Here is a 20,676-nt window from a genome sequence, read left to right as displayed (position 1 = left end):
GGATTTGTTTCTGGGAGGCCGGTTTGGGGGATTGAAGGAGCTGGGGTGAAGTATGGGTTGGGGCAGGGGGAAATGTTTTGGTATATGCAGGTCTGAGATTTCGCTAAGAAGGAGATACAGAGCTTCCCAGTAGCACCGGCCTCCACACTGTTGGAGGAGGTGCTGATGACAGGGGGACTGGAGAAGGGGGGGGTCGGCGATTTATGGGGCGATTCTGGGAGAAGAGAAGGCACGCTGGAGGAGATTTAAGGCCAAGTGTGAGGAAGACTTGGGAGATAGCATGGAGGAGGGGTTGTGATGTGAAGTGTTCCAGCGGGTAATTGCCTCAACTTTGTGCGCGAGGTTGGGGCTGATACAGCTGAAGGGTGCACCGCACAAAGGTGAGGATGAGCCGACGAGGGGGTAGAGGATGTTTGGGAACGTTGTGGGGGGCCCCGCAAACCATGTTCATATGTTTTGGTCCTTCCCAAAACTGGAGGGGTATTGGAGGGAGGTGTTCAGGGTAGGTGTGCGACGAATTCAGGTTGACCGCCTCAAGGGTGGGTCGAGAACCACCGGCTGAGGTGCGGGCCTGGCCACCGGTGGCGATAGAAGGGGCATGGTCTGTGGCAGCTCCACGAAGTCACTATCAGGAACCAGTGGAGGACCCGGTGTCTGTGTACGGTTCCGTTGCGAGCGTGGAAGGAGGCGAAGGGCTCGCCGATTGCGCCTACGCACGGATCCATCCGGCATGCGGACCAGGAACGAGCGGGGAGCCACGCGCCGGAGAACTTCGGCAGGTGCTGACCAGCCACCATCTGGTAGATGAATGCGGACTTTGTCTCCAGGGACCAGGGGAGGAAGATCAGTTGCCCTTGTGTCGTACGAACTCTTCTGGCGATCAAGCTGCAGTTGCATCTTATGCAGTACCGGAGCATGGTCTGTTGTTGGTGCCAGGATGGAAGGCACAGTTGTTCTGAGGGTGCGACCCATCAGCAGCTGTGCTGGCGAGAGACCTGTGGCTAGCGGGGCCGAGCGATAGGCCAGCAGGGCGAGGTGAAAGTCCGATCCGGCAGCAGCAGCCTTGCAGAGGAGCCGCTTGGCAATGTGAACGCCCTTCTCCGCCTTTCCATTGGACTGGGGATGCAGAGGGCTGGACGTCACATGTGTGAAGCCATATGAAGCGGCAAAGGACGACCATTCATGGCTGGCAAAACAGGGCCCATTGTCCGACATGACAGTCATCGGAATGCCGTGGCGAGCAAAGGTGTCTTTGCAGGCCCTGATGACAGCAGACGACGTCAAATCGTGCAGGCGTATGACTTCTGGGTAATTGGAGAAGTAGTCCACTATGATAACATAGTCCATGCCAAGCGCGTGAAATAGGTCGACACCCACCTTCGCCCAGGGGGACGTCACCAGCTCATGGGGCAGAAGCGTCTCAGGAGGTTGCGCCGGCTGAAACCTATGGCAGGTTGTGCAGTTGAGCACCATGTTGGCTATATTGTCACTGATGCCCGGCCAGTATACCGCCTCTCGGGCCCTCCGTCTGCACTTCTCGACCCCCAAGTGGCCTTTGTGTATTTGATTGAGAACCAGCTGGCGCATACTGTGCGGAATGACGATCCTGTCTAGCTTCAGAAGGATCCCATCAATGGTGGCTAGGTCATCCCGTACATTATAGAACTGCGGGCACTGCCCTTTGAGCCATCCTCCCGTAATGTGGCGCATCACTCGCTGTAAAAGGGGGTCGGCCACTGTCTCTCTGCTAATGCGGGCCAGACTTGAGTCGTTAGCCGGCAGATTTGCCGCTGTCAAGGCCACCTGTGCCTCGACCTGACATACGAACCCCTCCGCATCTGGTTGTGTACTCGCTGCTCGGGCTAGGGCATCCGCCACGATGAGGTCCTTCCCTGGAGTGTAGACCAGTTGGAAGTCATACCTCCTGAGTTTAAGTAGGATGCGCTGGAGGCGAGGGGTCATGTCGTTCAGGTCCTTATTTATTATGTTGACCAGGGGGCGGTGGTCAGTTTCGACCGTGAATCGTGGAAGACCATATACATAATCGTGGAACTTGTCCAAACCAGTTAGCAAGCCCAGGCATTCTTTTTCGATTTGCGCGTAGCGCTGCTCTGTGGGGGTCATAGCCCGTGATGCAAAGGCAACCGGGGCCCATGACGACGTGTCATCCCTTTGCAGGAGCACTGCTCCAATGCCGGATTGGCTGGCATCAGTTGAGATTTTGGTGGGACGAGACGTGTCGATGAACGCCAACACTGGTGCCGTGGCAAGTTTGTGTTTGAGCTTCTCCCATTCCAGCTGGTGTGTATGTTGCCACTGGAAGTCTGTAGATTTTTTTACGAGATGGCGCAGAGCCGTTGTGTGGGAGGCAAGGTTGGGAATGAATTTCCCGAGGAAGTTGACCATGCCCAGGAATCGTAGTACAGCCTTCTTGTCGGCCGGCCGCGGCATGGCTGTGATGGCGCTCACCTTGTCTGCATCCGGACGGACCCCTGACCGGGAGTTGTGGTCCCCCAGGAACTTCAATTTGGTCTGGCCAAAGGCACACTTGGCTCGGTTGAGGCGCAGGCCATTTTCCCGTATGCGGGCATCCGGTTTGGTGAATATCTTGGCTTGGGCCATTTCACTGGTGATTTCCTCCCGTTTAGGTATGGGATAATGTTCCCGCATAATGTTATTATTTAGGTCTTTAGGGTCTATACAGATGCGGAGCTCGCCAGAGGACTTCTTGACACACACCATGGAGCTGACCCATGGCATGGGCTCCGTGACCCTGGATAGGACCCCTTGGTCCTGGAGATCCTGCAGCTGCAGCTTGAGGCGGTCTTTAAGTGGCGCAGGAACCCTGCGAGGTGCGTGAACGACCGGGATGGCGTCCGGTTTGAGGCGAATTTTGTATGTGTATGGCAGTGTTCCCATGCCAGAGAGCATTGGGGCTCTCTGATATGGGGGCCTCTCTGGTATGTGGGGGGCTTGCAGGGGACACTAATAGTTTCCATAGATATGTGAAGAGAAAGAGATTGGCAACGACAATGGAGGACCCCTATAGGCAGAAACAGGAGAATGCATAATACGGGACAAAACAAATGGCTGAGCAATTGAATACATACTTTGGTTCTGTCTTCACAAAAGGGGACATTTGCTTCCAGGCAGGGTGACAAATGGTGGGGTGCCTCTGGGGAGGGCTCTGATACACAGGGGGGTCCCTGATATGCATTCGGGCTCTCTGATATCAGGGGGCTCTCTGATATGTGGGGCTTGCAGGGCACCATAAAGACTGACACTAAGAGTTTCTATAGATTTGTGAAGAGAAAGAGATTGGTAAAGACAAATGTAGGACACCTACAGACAGAAACAGAGGAATGCATAATAAGGGACAAAGAAATGGCTGAGCAATTGAATACATACATTGGTTCTGTCTTCACAAAAGAGGACATAAATCAGATCCCAGAAATGTTGGAGAATGAACGGTCTAGTGAGAGGGAAGAACTGAGGGAGATCAATATTAGTAGAGAAATGGTGCTGGAAAAACTGATGGGATTGAAAGCGGATAAATCCCCAGAACCTGAGAATCTGCATCCCAGAATGCTTAAGGAGGTGGCTCTGGAAATAGTGGATGCATTGATGGTCATCTTCCGGGATTCTATAGACTCTGGAACAGTCCCTGCAGATTGGAGGGCAGCTGATGTCACTCCAATATTCAATAAGGCAGGGAGAGAGAAAAAAGGGAATTCTAGACCATTAAGCCTAATATCGGTAGAAAATTCTTGAATCCATTATCAAGGGCTTTATAGCAGAACATTTAGAAAGCAGTAGCAGGATCAGTCAGAGTCAGCATGGATTTATGAAGGGAAAATCATGCTTGACAAATCTGTTGGAATTCTTTGAAGATGTAACCAGTACAGTGGACAAGGGGGAGCCAGCTGATGTGGTATGTTGGATTTTCAGAAGGTGATTGACAAAGTCCGCATAAGAGATTATTGTGCAAAATTAAAGCGCATAAGATTGGGGGAGGTATATTGAGGTGGTTAGAAAACTGATTGGCAGAGAGAAAGCAAAGAGTAGGATTCAGGGTAAACCATTTCAAATTGGCAGGCAGTAACTAATGGCGTGCCACAGGGATCAGTGCTGGGACCCCAGCTAATCGCAATATATATTAATGATTTGGATGAGGGAACAAAATGTAACATCTCAAAGTTTGCAGCGGATACCAAGTTGGGTGGGAGGGTGAACTGTGACGAGGATGCAGCGATTCTACAGCAGGGTCAGATATAAGGGGAGGTCTCTGATATTTGGTGGGGTCTCTGATATGCAGGGGTTACTGATGGGGATCTCTGGTGTGAGTGACGCCAGGATTTGAATTGTGGGAGGGAGGGAGGCCCTCCAATAAACCTTGAGGGCACCAACGTTAAATACACACCCTCTTGACCCAGCGCGAGGTCCATCGCGTCAGGGCCAGGTATAAGTATACTTGCACCAATCCATGCCTGCGTGAATCCCAGCCGGAGAGGCTGGAACATCACGGAGACTTGGAAAATCCACTGTCCTCCCTGTTAATTGGATACAAATGGGTTCAAATGCACTGGAGCAATTCACCAAGGCACCTTGAACAGCACCACCTAAAACACGACCCCTGCTACCAAGAAGGATAGGGTTACAGATTAATAGAAACAGCACCAGCTGCAATTCTCTGTTCAAGCCTCACACCAACAATATCCCTGTTCCTTAATTATCTCTCAGTCAAAATCGAGGGATTCCCTCCCTAACAGCTCTGAAGGTGGCCCGATAACACATTATTACAAGAAGGCTGCTCACCCCAAACTTCTAAAAGGTAATCAGAGATAGACAATAAATGCTGACAATGGCAGTAGAACTCGGATCCATTTAACAAAGTTATACAATAATCATATCTTTCTATTTACCAATACAGAAATATTCAGCAAGGCGACCAAGTATCGATTTGTCAAAATATGGCCCAAAATTAACAGCGTCTGTAAGTCCAGAAACTGACACAGAGCAAGATGAAACTACAGAAATCTCCACAGACTCCACAGTTCCTCAGGTAATTATCAATGATCCTAAATCACAACCTGACTTTAATAAACCAATGAGGCAGTGGTGAACAAGCAGGAAGGGGTCAGTGACGGCTGTTCAAACCTGGAGGATTGGGAGAGGTGTGCAGTGATTTTCGGTTTGTCTGAATTGAATTTGGTGTGCCTGTTTGTGCTAGAAAATCACCTGAATTCAGATTGGATTGCTTAGTGACCATCATATATTGATGAGCTGACATCCGGTGGTGCTCGTGACCGGAGTGGCTGCATGAAAAAGAGGCCACCACCGGCGGATAGTATTTCGGAGTTTTTTATTTTTCTCCCACTTTTTTCAGCCTTTAGGGCCTAAGGGACGGGAGCCAAACCAAACTGATGAAAATCCCCGAGGGAGTTTCGGGCAGCCGGAGCGAAGGCATCAGGCCCAGAGTGCACGGCAGTTAGAGTGTCAGGGGCGGAGTCTAATACGGGTAGTCAAGATGGCAGGCCTGACTCCAGGATCGAGGCAGCCGAAACAGTGGCAGGGGGTGAGGCAGCTGGAGCAGCAGAACTGAAGGCAAAGAGTGGAGCAGCAGGAGCAGTGAGACTGAGATCTGTGCTTGAAGCGGCCGGAGCATTGGGGCAGGGTCCAGAACATGAGGCAGCCGAAGGGTGGCTCCTGCTTGAGGCGTATATGTTTTTTTTTTCTTTTTGGGAATTTTTATTGCCCAGTCCTGGGGACAATTCATGAAGAACTAAGAGCCGACAAAAAGGCGAAAGATGTCCAAAAATCAGAGGAAGGCAGCAGCGAGGAAGGGAGAGAATAAGAGCTCGCCGTCGAGCATGAGGACCAGCACAAGGGCTGACAAGAGGGCGGAGTCCAGGCCGCTGGGTGGAGACGCACTGCTTACAGCAGAGAAGATGGCTGAGGTGGTGTCTCTAGAGCTTGAAAAGCAGTTTGCAAAGCATATGGAGGTGGTGGGAAAGGAGGTGGCAGTGGCACTGAAGGCCTTGGTAGAGGAGGCAATTGCCCCGGTGAAGGTAGCTGCTGTAAAGGCGCGGCTGAGGTGAGGGAACAGAGTGAGAAGATGAAGGGAGTGGAGGAGGCCATGTTTTGGCACAGCGATCTGCTCACCTCGTTGGGAGATGAGCTGCAGAGGGTGGTTGAGGCCAATAAGGAGCTACGAGCAAAGCTGGAGGATATGGAAAACCGCTCGAGATGACAAAATGTAAGAATTGTGGGCCTGCCCGAGGGGGTGCAGGGCCCAAGGCCGACCGAGTACTTTGCCAAGATGATGGGGGAGGGAGAATAACCCTCTCTGTATGAATTGGACCGAGCTCATCGGTCGCTGAGGCCTCAGCCTAAGTTAAACGAGCTGCCAAGGGCAATGATTATCTGTTTTCACAGATATCACATGAAGGAGAAGATATTGAACTGGGCAAAGAAGGAGCGGGAGGTGCAATGGGCTGGTGCCAAGGTTCGTATCTATCCAAGACTTGACGGTGGAACTGGCAAAGCGGCGAGTGGCTTTTGGCCGGGTGAAGGTGGCATTGTACGTCAGTGGAGTGCAGTTTGGAGTGGTTTATCCAGCAAAGCTAAGGGTGACCTACAACTCCAGAGACTTTTATTTTGAGACGGTGGAGGCATTTATGAAGGCAGAAGGCTTGGGACGGAAGTAAAGAGTGGGAGAATGTACATATGTAACTTTCAATAATGTTCCTACTTCATATTGTTATCGAGGTTAAAAGTATTTTGTTGTTGTTCTTTATAGCTTTGAATAATGTTCTCACTTCATGTTTAAGACGAGCGAGGTTATGCTGCAACTGTATAAGGTGTTAGTGAGGCCACACCTGGAGTATTGTGTTCAATTTTGGTCTCCTTACCTGAGAAAGGACATACTGGCGCTGAAGGGTGTGCAGAGGGGATTCACTCGGTTAATCCCTGAGCAGAAGGGGTTGGATTACAAGGAGAGGTTGAGTAGACTAGGACTGTATTCGTTGGAATTTAGAAGGATGCGGGGGGGGGGGGATCTTATAGTAACATATAAAATTATGACGAGAATAGATAGGATAGATGTGGGGAGGTTGTTTCCACTGGCGGGTGAAAGTAGAACTAGGGGGCATAGCCTCAAAATAAGGGGAAGTAGATTTAGGACTGAGTTTAGGAGGAACTTCTTCACCCAATGGGTTGTAAATCTATGGAATTCCCTGCCCAGTGAAGAGGCTCCTTCATTAAATGTTTTCAAGATAAAGATAAATAGATTTTTGAAGAATAAAGGAATAAAGGGTTATGGTGTTCGGGCCGGAAAGTGGAGCTAAGTCCACAAAAGATCAACCATGATCTCATTGAATGGCGGAGCAGGCTCGAGGGGCCAGATGGCCTACTCCTGCTCCTAGTTCTTATGTTCTTATTCTTATGTTGTTATAGAGATTAAAGTTTTTTTTGTTGCTGTTCTCTGTAGCTTTGAATAATGTTCTTACTTCATGCTGTTAGAGAGGTTCAAGATTTTTGTTGCTGTTCTTTGTAGCGATGTTTTTTTATATAAAGCACATATTTGATTGTTTGTTTTTTCTGGGACTGGGCGGGAGGGGAAGAAAGGCATGAACAGCGGGCCCCACACTAGCTAACGTAAGTCGGCTAGTGAGCGGACGTGTTGTGGGGGGAGGGGCTGCCGACATTGGAGCCTGGTGAGCAGGTTTCAATGGGCCTAGGAGGTGAGAAAAGGGAGGGGAGGGGATCGACACTGGGTGGGGTTTCTTCGAGAGGGAGTGTAAGGGGGGATTCTGGGAAGGGAGGATGGGGTTCGATGTCAACAATGGATAGGGACGGGTCAGGCTCAGTGGGTAGGGCCTGAAATTATGATGATGGTGGATAAGCAGGGAAGGGGGATGGGGGGAGAAGGGAAGGGGAGAGAGCCCCTGTTAGGATAGTTACGTGGAACGTGAGGGGGTTGGGAGGCCCAGTGAAGAGGTCAAGAGTGCTTGCGCATTTGAAAAGTTTGAAATAGATGCGGCGATGCAGCGGGAGACTCACCTGAGGGTGAAGGATCAGGGGAGGCTTATAAAGGGCTGGGTTCGCTTGGTGTTTCACTCGGGTTTTGATAGTAGGGCGCGGGTGGTTGCGGTTCTGGTGAATAAAAGAGTGAGGTTCCAAATGGATAAAGTTGTGGCAGATCAGGGAGGTAGATACGTAATAGTGACAGGGGCATTGGAAGGGAGGTTGGTGGCGTTGGTAAGCGTGTATGGTCCCAACTGAGATGATGCAGGGTTTGTAAATAAGGTGTGTGGGGCCATCCCCGACTTGGATTCACATGAATTGATAGTGGGTGGAGACTGGAATATGGTGGAGGAGCCAAAATTGGACAGGTCACAACCGCGACCGCTTACCCGGTCAGGGGGAGCGAAGGCATTGGCTGGGGTAATGGTGGAGTGGGCCCTTGGAGGTTTTTGCACCCGGGGGAGCGGGAGTATCTTTCTTCTCTTCGGTTCATAAGGCCTATTCGCCGATAGATTGTTTTGTGTTGGGGAAGTTGCTGTTGACCGGGGTCAAGGGGTCGGAATATTCAGCAACTGCGATATCGGACCATGCGCCACACTGCATTGATATGGTGTTGGAGAAGGCAATAGTGCAGAGGCGGGGTGAAGATTGGATGTGGGGCCGTTGGGGAACCGAGGGTTTTGTGATAAGATTGGAAAAGTTATTGAGGAATATGTGCGGTTTAATTATACAGGTGAGGTCTTGCAGGTGGTGGTATGGGAAGCTTTGAAGGCAGTGGTGAGGGAGGAGGTGATATCATTTAAGGCAAAGGTGGATAAGGAGGAGAGGGTGGATTGGTAAAGGTTAATAGATGAGATGTTGGAAGTGTTGGATAGGAGGTATGCAGAGGATGTGGATCCAACACTGTTGGAAAAGAGAAAGGAGTTGCAGGCGCGTTTTGACCGGCTGTCCACAAGGAAGGAGATGCACCAATTGAGGTGGGAGAAGGGTGCGGTCTGTGATTATGGAGAGAAGGCGGGACGAATGCTGGCAGGTCAACTTCAGAGGGAGGCAGCGGCGAGGGAAATTGTTCAGGTGCAGGATAGGGCAGGGAAGTTGGTGGTGGCTCCAGATCAGATTAATAGGGTGTTTGAGGAGTTTTATGAGAGATTGCATAGGTCGGAGCCACCTGGGGAGGATCGGGAGATGCAGGAATTCCTGGATGGTTTGGAATGCCCGAGGTTGGGGAGGGTATAGGGCCATATTGTCGGGGGCGATAGCAGAGCAGGAGATAAATGATGCGATTGGGAGGATGCAGTCGGGGAAGGTAGCAGGGCCAGATGGGTTTCCTGTAGAGTATTACAAGAAATGTAAAGATAAGTTGGCGCCGCTGATGGTGGGGATGTTTGAGGAGGCGATAGGGAGGGGGGTGTTGCCACAGACTTTGGGGCAGGCAGCCATCTCCCTGTTGCTCAAGAAAGATAAGGATCCGACAGAATGTGGGTCGTATCGGACCATATCACTTTTGAATGTGGACGCAAAGGTGTTGGAAAATGTATTGGCGGGTAGGTTGGAGGAGTACCTCCCGAAGGTGATAGGCGAAGATCAGACGGGGTTTGTGAAGGGGAGGCAGCTCTTTTCGAACATTAATAGGGTATTGAACATGGTTATGGCGCCGGCGGAGGGGAGGGAGGCAGAGGTGGTTGTGGTATTTGACGCCGAGAAGGCGTTTGACTGAGTAGTGTCGGGGTATTTGATGGCGGTTCTAGAGCGGTTTGGAATTGGGCCACGATTCGTAGATTGGATAAGACTGCTGTGCAGGGAGCTGAGGGCGGGTGTTCGCACGAATGTGAGTACATGAATTTGGGATATTTTTCTCTGCACCGTGGGACCAGGCAGAGATGTCCTATGTCTCCCCCTGTTGTTCGCAATTGCGATTGAGCAGTCGCCCATCGTGTTGAGGAGTTTGGAGGTATGGAAAGCGATAGTGCGTGGGGAGGGGTGGGTAGAGCATATCTTTGTATGCGGATGACTTGCTGTTGGATGTATCGGAAACGAGTGTGTCGATGGGGGGGCATATTGGAGCTGCTTCGAGTATTTGGATCTTTTTCAGGATCTAAAGTAAATTTAGACATAAGTGAATATTTTGTGGTGTCTCGGCCAGGGGGTGCATGGGTGGGTGGTGGCTATTATTCCGTAGGGCAGCGACTCACTTTAGATATCTGGGGGTGCAGATGGCACAGGATTGGTGGGGGGGGTTCCGTCGGTTTAACGTTACTAGTCTGGTGGGGAGGATGAAAGCGGATCTGGCAAGGTGAGATGGTCTCACTCTGTCACTGGCAGGTCGGGTACAGACAATTAAAATGAACGTGTTGTCACGATTCTTGTTTATTTTTCAGTGCCTGCCGATCTTCCTGCCAAAGGCATTTTTCAAGGAGGTTGAGAGGATGATTACCTTGTTTATATGGGGGGTGGGGAAGGTGGCCAGGATTAGGAAGGTGCTGTTGCATAGAGGACAGCAGTCAGGGGGGTTGGGTCTTCCGAATTTACTATATTATTACTGGGCGGTGAACGTGGAGAAGATGAGGAGCTGGGTTAGAGGGGGAGACTCTCAGTGGGTTAGGATGGAGGAGAGTCTGTGCAGGGAGTCTGGCTGAGGGCGTTGGCAACAGCGCCACTCCCAATGGCTCCGGGAAAATACTCAGGGAGTCAGGTAGTAGCGATGTTGAAAATCTGGAGGGAGTTGCGGCAGCACTTTAGGCTGGGGGTGGGGTCAAGGGAAATGGGGATTTGGGGGAATCACAGATGTGAAGTGGGATGGGAGTTTTTGGAGATGGGAGGAGAAGGGAGTCAGGGCATTAAAGGATTTGTTTCTAGGAGGCCGGTTTGGGGGATTGAAGGAGCTGGGGTGAAGTATGGGTTGGGGCAGGGGGAAATGTTTTGGTATATGCAGGTCTGAGATTTCGCTAAGAAGGAGATACAGAGCTTCCCAGTAGCACCGGCCTCCACACTGTTGGAGGAGGTGCTGATGACAGGGGGACTGGAGAAGTGGGGGGGTCGGCGATTTATGGGGCGATTCTGGGAGAAGAGAAGGCACGCTGGAGGAGATTTAAGGCCAAGTGTGAGGAAGACTTGGGAGATAGCATGGAGGAGGGGTTGTGATGTGAAGTGTTCCAGCGGGTAATTGCCTCAACTTTGTGCGCGAGGTTGGGGCTGATACAGCTGAAGGGTGCACCGCACAAAGGTGAGGATGAGCCGACGAGGGGGTAGAGGATGTTTGGGAACGTTGTGGGGGGCCCCGCAAACCATGTTCATATGTTTTGGTCCTGCCCAAAACTGGAGGGGTATTGGAGGGAGGTGTTCAGGGTAATTTTGAAGGTGGGTACTTGTGAGGCTTGAGACGAGTCTTCTGGAGACCATAATCGGGGTACCGGACTGGCCGAGGTTGGATGCGGGTGCGGAGGCAGATGTTTTAGCCTTCGCCTTGCTGATCGCCCTAAGGCAGATCCAGTTGGGGTGGAGGTCAGTCTCTCCACCCTGTGCCCTGGCGTGGCGGGGGGATCTGTTGGAGTTTTTAACACTCGAGAAGGTGAGGTTTGAGTTGAGGGGAAGGATGGAAGGGTTCTACAATTAATGGGCTTTGTGTATTATGCACTTTCAAGAATTGGATGACATCAAACATTAGGCGGGGGTTTGGGGTGAGGTGGAGGTTGGACTGTGTACGTTGTTGGTGACTATGTATTGGTGGATGGTCGATTCCTAAATCCTTTTCTTTGATGTTTGTATTTAAAATGTTGAGGGTTGTTTGGGGGTTGGTGGAAGGAAGGGATTGTTGGCCAAGGGATTTGTGGTGTTGGGTGCTCTGAGGTACAGATGAACCAACACGGTTGCAATTGGTACAACGCTGTTTTATTCCAACTTGTTATTGACAGATCTGTCTTGATACTCCACACGTGGTGACTCTCTGAGTGTGTTGTTAATCAGGTCCTGTCCTTGTCCTGGTCTCCAGGTGGACTGACCACCAGGTGTCGTGTTTCTTGTCTTATACTGTCTCTGTCCTTGTCTGTGATTGGCTGTCGTGTTATGTGTGCTAATTGGTCTGTTGGTCTGTCGATCATGATGTGTGTGTTTGAATATAAAAAGAATAATCTTTTTATAAGATTATGTGCCTACGTGGTTATAAATATGAATGTGTCCTGAGTGCAGCTAAAAGTGTGTGTGTGTGATATTTACAGCATGTACATGTGGCGTAACTATATACATGGGGCGATGTCGGGTGTGACATGCTAACGAGTGTGGTCCGGTCAAACGAGATCTGGAATGATAAAACAGTAACATGTTACAATACAATAGTTGCTAAACTTTGACGTGTGAACAGTCTCATAAGTCCAGTCTAGTAGGTGTGCGACGAATTCAGGTTGACCGCCTCAAGAGTGGGTCGAGAACCACCGGCTGAGGTGCGGGCCTGGCCACGGGTGGCGATAGTAGGGGCATGGTCTGTGGCAGCTCCACAAAGTCACTATCAGGAACCAGTGGAGGACCCGGTGTCTGTGTACGGTTCCGTTGCGAGCGTGGAAGGAGGCGAAGGGCTCGCCGATTGCGCCTACGCACGGATCCATCCGGCATGCGTACCAGGAACGAGCGGGGAGCCACGCGTCGGAGAACTTCGGCAGGTGCTGACCAGCCACCATCTGGTAGATGAATGCGGACTTTGTCTCCAGGGGCCGGGGAGGAAGATCAGTTGCCCTTGTGTCGTACGAACTCTTCTGGCGATCAAGCTGCAGTTGCATCTTATGCAGTACCGGAGCATGGTCTGTTGTTGGTGCCAGGATGGAAGGCACAGTTGTTCTGAGGGTGCGACCCATCAGCAGCTGTGCTGGCGAGAGACCCGTGGCTAGCGGGGCCGAGCGATAGGCCAGCAGGGCGAGGTGAAAGTCCGATCCGGCAGCAGCAGCCTTGCAGAGGAGCCGCTTGGCAATGTGAACGCCCTTCTCCGCCTTTCCATTGGACTGGGGATGCAGAGGGCTGGACGTCACATGTGTGAAGCCATATGAAGCGGCAAAGGATGACCATTCATGGCTGGCAAAACAGGGCCCATTGTCCGACATGACAGTCATCGGAATGCCGTGGCGAGCAAAGGTGTCTTTGCAGGCCCTGATGACAGCAGACGACGTCAGATCGTGTAGGCGTATGACTTCTGGGTAATTGGAGAAGTAGTCCACTATGATAATATAGTCCATGCCAAGCGCGTGAAATAGGTCGACACCCACCTTCGCCCAGGGGGACGTCACCAGCTCATGGGGCAGAAGCGTCTCAGGAGGTTGCGCCGGCTGAAACCTATGGCAGGTTGTGCAGTTGAGCACCATGTTGGCTATATTGTCACTGATGCCCGGCCAGTATACCGCCTCTCGGGCCCTCCGTCTGCACTTCTCGACCCCCAAGTGGCCTTCGTGTATTTGATTGAGAACCAGCTGGCGCATACTGTGCGGAATGACGATCCTGTCTAGCTTCAGAAGGATCCCATCAATGGTGGCTAGGTCATCCCGTACATTATAGAACTGCGGGCACTGCCCTTTGAGCCATCCTCCCGTAATGTGGCGCATCACTCGCTGTAAAAGGGGGTCGGCCACTGTCTCTCTGCTAATGCGGGCCAGACTGGAGTCGTTAGCCGGCAGATTTGCCGCTGTCAAGGCCACCTGTGCCTCGACCTGACATACGAACCCCTCCGCATCTGGTTGTGTACTCGCTGCTCGGGCTAGGGCATCCGCCACGATGAGGTCCTTCCCTGGAGTGTAGACCAGTTGGAAGTCATACCTCCTGAGTTTAAGTAGGATGCGCTGGAGGCGAGGGGTCATGTCGTTCAGGTCCTTATTTATTATGTTGACCAGGGGGCGGTGGTCAGTTTCGACCGTGAATCGTGGAAGACCATATACATAATCGTGGAACTTGTCCAAACCAGTTAGCAAACCCAGGCATTCTTTTTCGATTTGCGCGTAGCGCTGCTCTGTGGGGGTCATAGCCCGTGATGCATAGGCAACCGGGGCCCATGACGACGTGTCATCCCTTTGCAGGAGCACTGCTCCAATGCCGGATTGGCTGGCATCAGTTGAGATTTTGGTGGGACGAGACGTGTCGAAGAACGCCAACACTGGTGCCGTGGCAAGTTTGTGTTTGAGCTTCTCCCATTCCAGCTGGTGTGTATGTTGCCACTGGAAGTCTGTAGATTTTTTTACGAGATGGCGCAGAGCCGTTGTGTGGGAGGCAAGGTTGGGAATGAATTTCCCGAGGAAGTTGACCATGCCCAGGAATCGTAGTACAGCCTTCTTGTCGGCCGGCCGCGGCATGGCTGTGATGGCGCTCACCTTGTCTGCATCCGGACGGACCCCTGACCATGAGATGTGGTCCCCCAGGAACTTCAATTTGGTCTGGCCAAAGGCACACTTGGCTCGGTTGAGGCGCAGGCCATTTTCCCGTATGCGGGCAAAAACGCGTTGGAGACGATGTATGTGCTCCTGCGGTGTGGTGGACCAGATGATGACATCATCCACATATACGCGCACCCCTTCGATGCCTTCCATCATCTGCTCCATGATTCTGTGGAAGACCTCGGATGCCGAGATGATGCCAAATGGCATCCGGTTGTAGCAGAATCTGCCGAAAGGGGTGTTAAACGTGCATAGCTTTCGGCTGGACGGGTCCAGTTGGATCTGCCAAAATCCTTTAGAAGCATCCAGTTTGGTGAATATCTTGGCTTGGGCCATTTCACTGGTGATTTCCTCCCGTTTAGGTATGGGATAATGTTCCCGCATAATGTTATTATTTAGGTCTTTAGGGTCTATACAGATGCGGAGCTCGCCAGAGGACTTCTTGACACACACCATGGAGCTGACCCATGGCATGGGCTCCGTGACCCTGGATAGGACCCCTTGGTCCTGGAGATCCTGCAGCTGCAGCTTGAGGCGGTCTTTAAGTGGCGCAGGAACCCTGCGAGGTGCGTGAACGACCGGGATGGCGTCCGGTTTGAGGCGAATTTTGTATGTGTATGGCAGTGTTCCCATGCCAGAGAGCATTGGGGCTCTCTGATATGGGGGCCTCTCTGATATGTGGGGGGCTTGCAGGGGTCACTAATAGTTTCCATTGATATGTGAAGAGAAAGAGATTGGCAACGACAATGGAGGACCCCTATAGGCAGAAACAGGAGAATGCATTATACGGGACAAAACAAATGGCTGAGCAATTGAATACATACTTTGGTTCTGTCTTCACAAAAGGGGACATTTGCTTCCAGGCAGGGTGACAAATGGTGGGGTGCCTCTGGGGAGGGCTCTGATACACAGGGGGGTCCCTGATATGCATTCGGGCTCTCTGATATCAGGGGGCTCTCTGATATGTGGGGCTTGCAGGGCACCATAAAGACTGACACTAAGAGTTTCTATAGATTTGTGAAGAGAAAGAGATTGGTAAAGACAAATGTAGGACACCTACAGACAGAAACAGAGGAATGCATAATAAGGGACAAAGAAATGGCTGAGCAATTGAATACATACATTGGTTCTGTCTTCACAAAAGAGGACATAAATCAGATCCCAGAAATGTTGGAGAATGAACGGAGGGAAGAACTGAGGGAGATCAATATTAGTAGAGAAATGGTGCTGGAAAAACTGATGGGATTGAAAGCGGATAAATCCCCAGAACCTGAGAATCTGCATCCCAGAATGCTTAAGGAGGTGGCTCTGGAAATAGTGGATGCATTGATGGTCATCTTCCGGGATTCTATAGACTCTGGAACAGTCCCTGCAGATTGGAGGGCAGCTGATGTCACTCCAATATTCAATAAGGCAGGTAGAGAGAAAAAAGGGAATTCTAGACCAGTAAGCCTAATATCGGTAGAAAATTCTTGAATCCATTATCAAGGACTTTATAGCGGAACATTTAGAAAGCAGTGGCAGGACCAGTCAGAGTCAGCATGGATTTATGAAGGGAAAATCATGCTTGACAAATCTGTTGGAATTCTTTGAAGATGTAACCAGTACAGTGGACAAGGGGGAGCCAGTTGATGTGGTATGTAGGACTTTCAGAAGGTGATTGACAAAGTCCGCATAAGATATTATTGTGCAAAATTAAAGCGCATAAGATTGGGGGAGGTATATTGAGGTGGTTAGAAAACGGATTGGCAGAGAGAAAGCAAAGAGTAGGATTCAGGGTAAACCATTTCAAATTGGCAGGGAGTAACTAATGGCGTGCCACAGGGATCAGTGCTGGGACCCCAGCTAATCACAATATATATTAATGATTTGGATGAGGGAACAAAATGTAACATCTCAAAGTTTGCAGCTGATACCTAGTTGGGTGGGAGGGTGAACTGTGACGAGGATGCAGAGATTCTACAGCATGATCTGGACATGTTGGGTGAGTGGGCAAATCAATGGCAGTTGCAGTATAATTTGGACAAATGTGGGGTTATTCACTTTGGAAGCAAAAACGGGAAGGTAGATTAATAATAATAATAATAATAATAATCACTTATTGTCACAAGTAGGCTTCAATGAAGTTACTGTGAAAAGCCCCTAGTCGCCACATACCGGCGCCTGTTCGGGGAGGCCGGTACGGGAATTGAACCCGCACTGCTGGCTGTGTTCTGCATTGCAAGCCAGATATTTAGCCCACTGTGCATTACTACCTAAATGGTTGTAAATTGGGAGAGGGAAATGTGCAGCGGGACCTGGGTGTCTTTGTGCACTGGTTGCTGAAGGTAAGCATGCAGGTGAGCAGGCGGTAAAGAAGGCGAAAGGTATGTTGGCCTTCATTGCGAGAGGATTCGAGTATAGAGGCAGGGATGTGTTGCTGCAATTACACAGAATCATAAGAATTTACAGTGCAGAAGGAGGCCATTCGCCCATCGAGTCTGCACCGGCCCTTACAAAGAGTACCGTACTGACGCCCAGGTACCCACTCTTTCCCCGCAACCCCCATCTAACATTTTTTGGACACTATGGGCAATTTAGCATGGCCAATCCACCTATACAGGGCCTTGGTGAGGCCACACCTAGAATATTGTGTGCAGTTTTGGTCTCCTTTTCTGGGGAAGGATGTTCTTGCTCTCCAGGGAGTGCAGCGAAGGTTTACCAGACTGATTCCAGGGATGGCGGGACTGTCATATGAGGGGAGATTGACTATGTTAGGATTGTTCTCACGGGAGTTCAGAAGAATGAGGGGGGATCTCAAAGAGACTTATAAAATTCTCACAGGACTAGACAGGGTGGATGCAGGAACGATGTTCCCAATGATGGGTGTGTCCAGAACCAGGGGTCACAGTCTGAGGATTCAGGGTAAACCATTTCAGACAGAGATGAGGTGACGTGTCTTCACCCAGACTGGTGAGCCTGTGGAATTCATTCCCACAGGTAGTAGTTGATGCTAAAACATTGAATATATTCAAGAGGTGGCTAGATATAGCACTTGGGGCAGATGGGATTCAATGTTATGGGGAGAAAGCAGGATTAGGCTATTGTGATGGATGATCAGCCATGATCGTGATCAACGGCGGATCAGGCTCGAAGTGGTAAAAGGCATCCTCCTGCTCCTATCTTCTCTGTATGTATCTATAAACGGGCAGGAACTGATATGCAGGGGGGGCTCTGATATAGGGCTGATTTCTGATGGGGAACTCTGATAGGAGTGTCAGCAGTAATTGAATTGAAAGCAGGAGAGAAGTGGGGCGCTCTAATAGTCTTTGGGTCACCAACATTAAATAAACACCCCCTTGACCCAACGCGAGGTCCATCGCAACAGGGCCACGTATAAATTACTTGCACCAATCTATGCCTGTGTGAATCCCAGCCGAGAGGGCTGGGGCATCATGAAGATGTGGAGAATCCGGTGTCCAGTCCGTTATTTGGATGCAAATAGGTCCAAATGCACTGTAGCAACTCACCAAGGCTCCTTGAACAGCACCTCCTAAAACATGACCCCTGCTGCCAAGAAGGATAGGGTTACAGATGAATGGAAACACCACCAGCTGCAACTCTCTGTTCAACCCACACACCAACGATATCCCTGTTCCTTAATTATCACTCAGTCAAAATCCAGGAATTCCCTTCCCAACATCTCTGAAAGTGACGCTACAACACATCATTACAGACGGCTGCTCACCCCAAACTTCCAAATGGTAATCGGAGATAGACAATAAATGCTGATTTTGGCAGCAACACTCAGATCCCTTCAACAAAATTAAACAATAATCACATGTCTTTCTATTTACCAATACAGAAATATACAGCAAGGCGACCAAGTATGGATTTGTCAAAATATGGCCCAAACTTAACAGCACTTGTGAGTTCAGAAACTGACACAGAGCAAGATAAAACTACAGAAATCTCCACAGAATCCACAGTTCCTCAGGTAATTATCAATAATCTTAAATCACAACCTGACTTTAATAAACCAATGAGGCAGTAGTGAACAAGCAGGAAAGGGTCAGTGATGACGGTTCAAACCTGGAGGATTGGGAGAGGTGTGCAGTGGTTTTTTGCTTGTCTGAATTGAATTTGGTATGTCTGTTTGTGTGAGAAAATCACCTGAATTCAGATTGGATTGCTTAGTGACCATCTTACATTGCTGACCAGTATTTCAGGTCATCTCCACGACCGGATCTATCATTTCTATGTTTAAGCGACTTAATAGTTTTAAAGGCCTCTATTATATTGTTCCGCATCTTGGGCAGGATTCTCCGTTTGGGAGACTATTGTTCTTCCACCGGTGTAGAATCAAGCTTGCTCTGCACCAACCTAAGGAGCGGCATCCAGGAGCGATTCACCCTCGTTTGCCATGCAAATTTACATCTGGCAGGAAACACCTGGGATGCCATTCCGAATCATTTTATGGAGCTGCCATTTTGAGTGGGTGGCCTGATACCATGGTCCGGCAGCTGGCCACTGCCCTACCACACAAGGCAAATCCTATCCCGCGCCCTGCTGACAGGTAGAGGCATCTTCCCCCTCACCTGGGGAATTAATGGATCACCCCCAACCCCCCATAGCATGCACACATACACATCTCGGAGATAAGTGCTTACACGTCCTCTTTTTCTCAGCAGAAAGCACTTATCTGCTTTTCATGTGGTGATGTCCTATCACTCATATATAGAGGTTTAGAAACATTGTGATAACTTCTCAGTACCGCAGATACATTTAAGCCTAAAAGGAAATGAAAACAAGCAACCCAGACCCCAAACTGTCGGGAAGCTACTAACCTGCCAGTTACAGCCTACCAAAAGCTTTTTCTCTTGAAAGTGAATGGAAGTCTCGCAGTTCATAGGGTCTGAGGGAGTCTAAAGCCTTGTGATGTGTTTTGGCTTTCTATAAAGTAACAACAGTAACGTGCAACACTTGCGACTAACTCACAGGTATAAGGGACAGTTATGTGAAAATGCAATGATTCTTCACTGTTTCTGCCTGGACTGCTCGTTTGCTTCCAGGCGGCTTGACTGATGGCGGCGTGCCTCTGATATATGGGGGAGGGGTCTGATATACAGGGAGGTCTCTGATATGCATTGGGGCTCTCTGATATGGGGGGGGCTTGCAGGGGACACTAATAGTTTCCATAGATATGTGAAGAGAAAGAGATTGGCAACGACAATGTAGGACCCCTATAGGCAGAAACAGGAGAATGCATAATACGGGACAAAACAAATGGCTGAGCAATTGAATACATACTTTGGTTCTGTCTTCACAAAAGGGGACATAAATCAGATCCCCGAAATGTTGGAGAATGAACGGTCTAGTGAGAGGGAAGAACTGAGGGAGATCAATATTAGTAGAGAAATGGTGCTGGGAAAATTGATGGGATTGAAGGTGGATAATTCCCAGGGCCTGAGAATCTGCATCCCAGAGTGCTTAAGGAGGTGGCTCTGGAAATAGTGGATGCATTGATGGTCATCTTCCGGGATTCTATAGACTCTGGAACAGTCCCTGGAGATTGGAGGGCAGCTGATGTCACTCCAATATTCAAAAAGGGAGGTAGAGAGAAAAAAGTAAATACTAGACCAGTAAGCCTAACATCGGTAATCAAGGACTTTATAGTGGAACATTTAGAAAGCAGTGGCAGGATCAGTCAGAGTCAGCATGGTTTTATGAAGGGGAAATCATGCTTGACAAATCTGTTGGAATTCTTTGAAGATGTAACCAGTACAGTGGACAAGGGGGAGCCAGTTGATGTGGTATGTTGGACTTTCAGAAGGTGATTGACAAAGTCCGCATAAGAGATTATTGTGCAAAATTAAAGCGCATAAGATTGGGGGAGGTATATTGAGGTTGTTAGAAAACTGATTGGCAGAGAGGAAACAAAGAGTAGGAATTAATGGGTCCTTTTCAAATTGGCAGACAGTAACTAGTGGGGTGCCACAGGGATCAGTGCTGGGACCCCAGCAATTCACAATATATATTAATGATTTGGATGAGGGAACAAAATGTAACATCTCAAAGTTTGTAGCTGATACCAAGTTGGGTGGGAGGGTGAACTGTGACGAGGATGCAGAGATCCTACAGCATGGTCTGGACAGGTTGGGCGATTGGGCAAATCAATGGCAGATGCAGTATAATTTGGAAAAATGTGAGGTTATTCATATTGGTATCAAAAACAGGAAGGTAGAATACTTCCTGAATAGTTGTGAAT

At 49.8% G+C, this 20,676-nt stretch overlaps 1 protein-coding gene across 8 annotated transcripts in view; it reads left to right on the top strand.

Moving 5' to 3' along the window:
- LOC140395077 (uncharacterized) overlaps nucleotides 1–20,676 on the top strand; it is a 659,825-nt gene that overhangs the window by 412,874 nt on the left and 226,275 nt on the right. For all 8 annotated transcript variants that reach the window (XM_072482474.1, XM_072482512.1, XM_072482492.1 and 5 more), the window contains 2 exons: nucleotides 4,931–5,062; nucleotides 18,274–18,405. In XM_072482474.1, the coding sequence (XP_072338575.1) occupies nucleotides 4,931–5,062; nucleotides 18,274–18,405 (264 nt within the window). The remainder of the gene's footprint in view (nucleotides 1–4,930; nucleotides 5,063–18,273; nucleotides 18,406–20,676) is intronic.

This window comes from Scyliorhinus torazame, chromosome 2 (genome assembly GCF_047496885.1).
Source record: "Scyliorhinus torazame isolate Kashiwa2021f chromosome 2, sScyTor2.1, whole genome shotgun sequence".
Lineage (NCBI taxonomy): Eukaryota > Metazoa > Chordata > Chondrichthyes > Carcharhiniformes > Scyliorhinidae > Scyliorhinus > Scyliorhinus torazame.
Note: the sequence above shows the minus strand (reverse complement) of the source record. Positions and strands in the feature narration are given on the sequence as shown.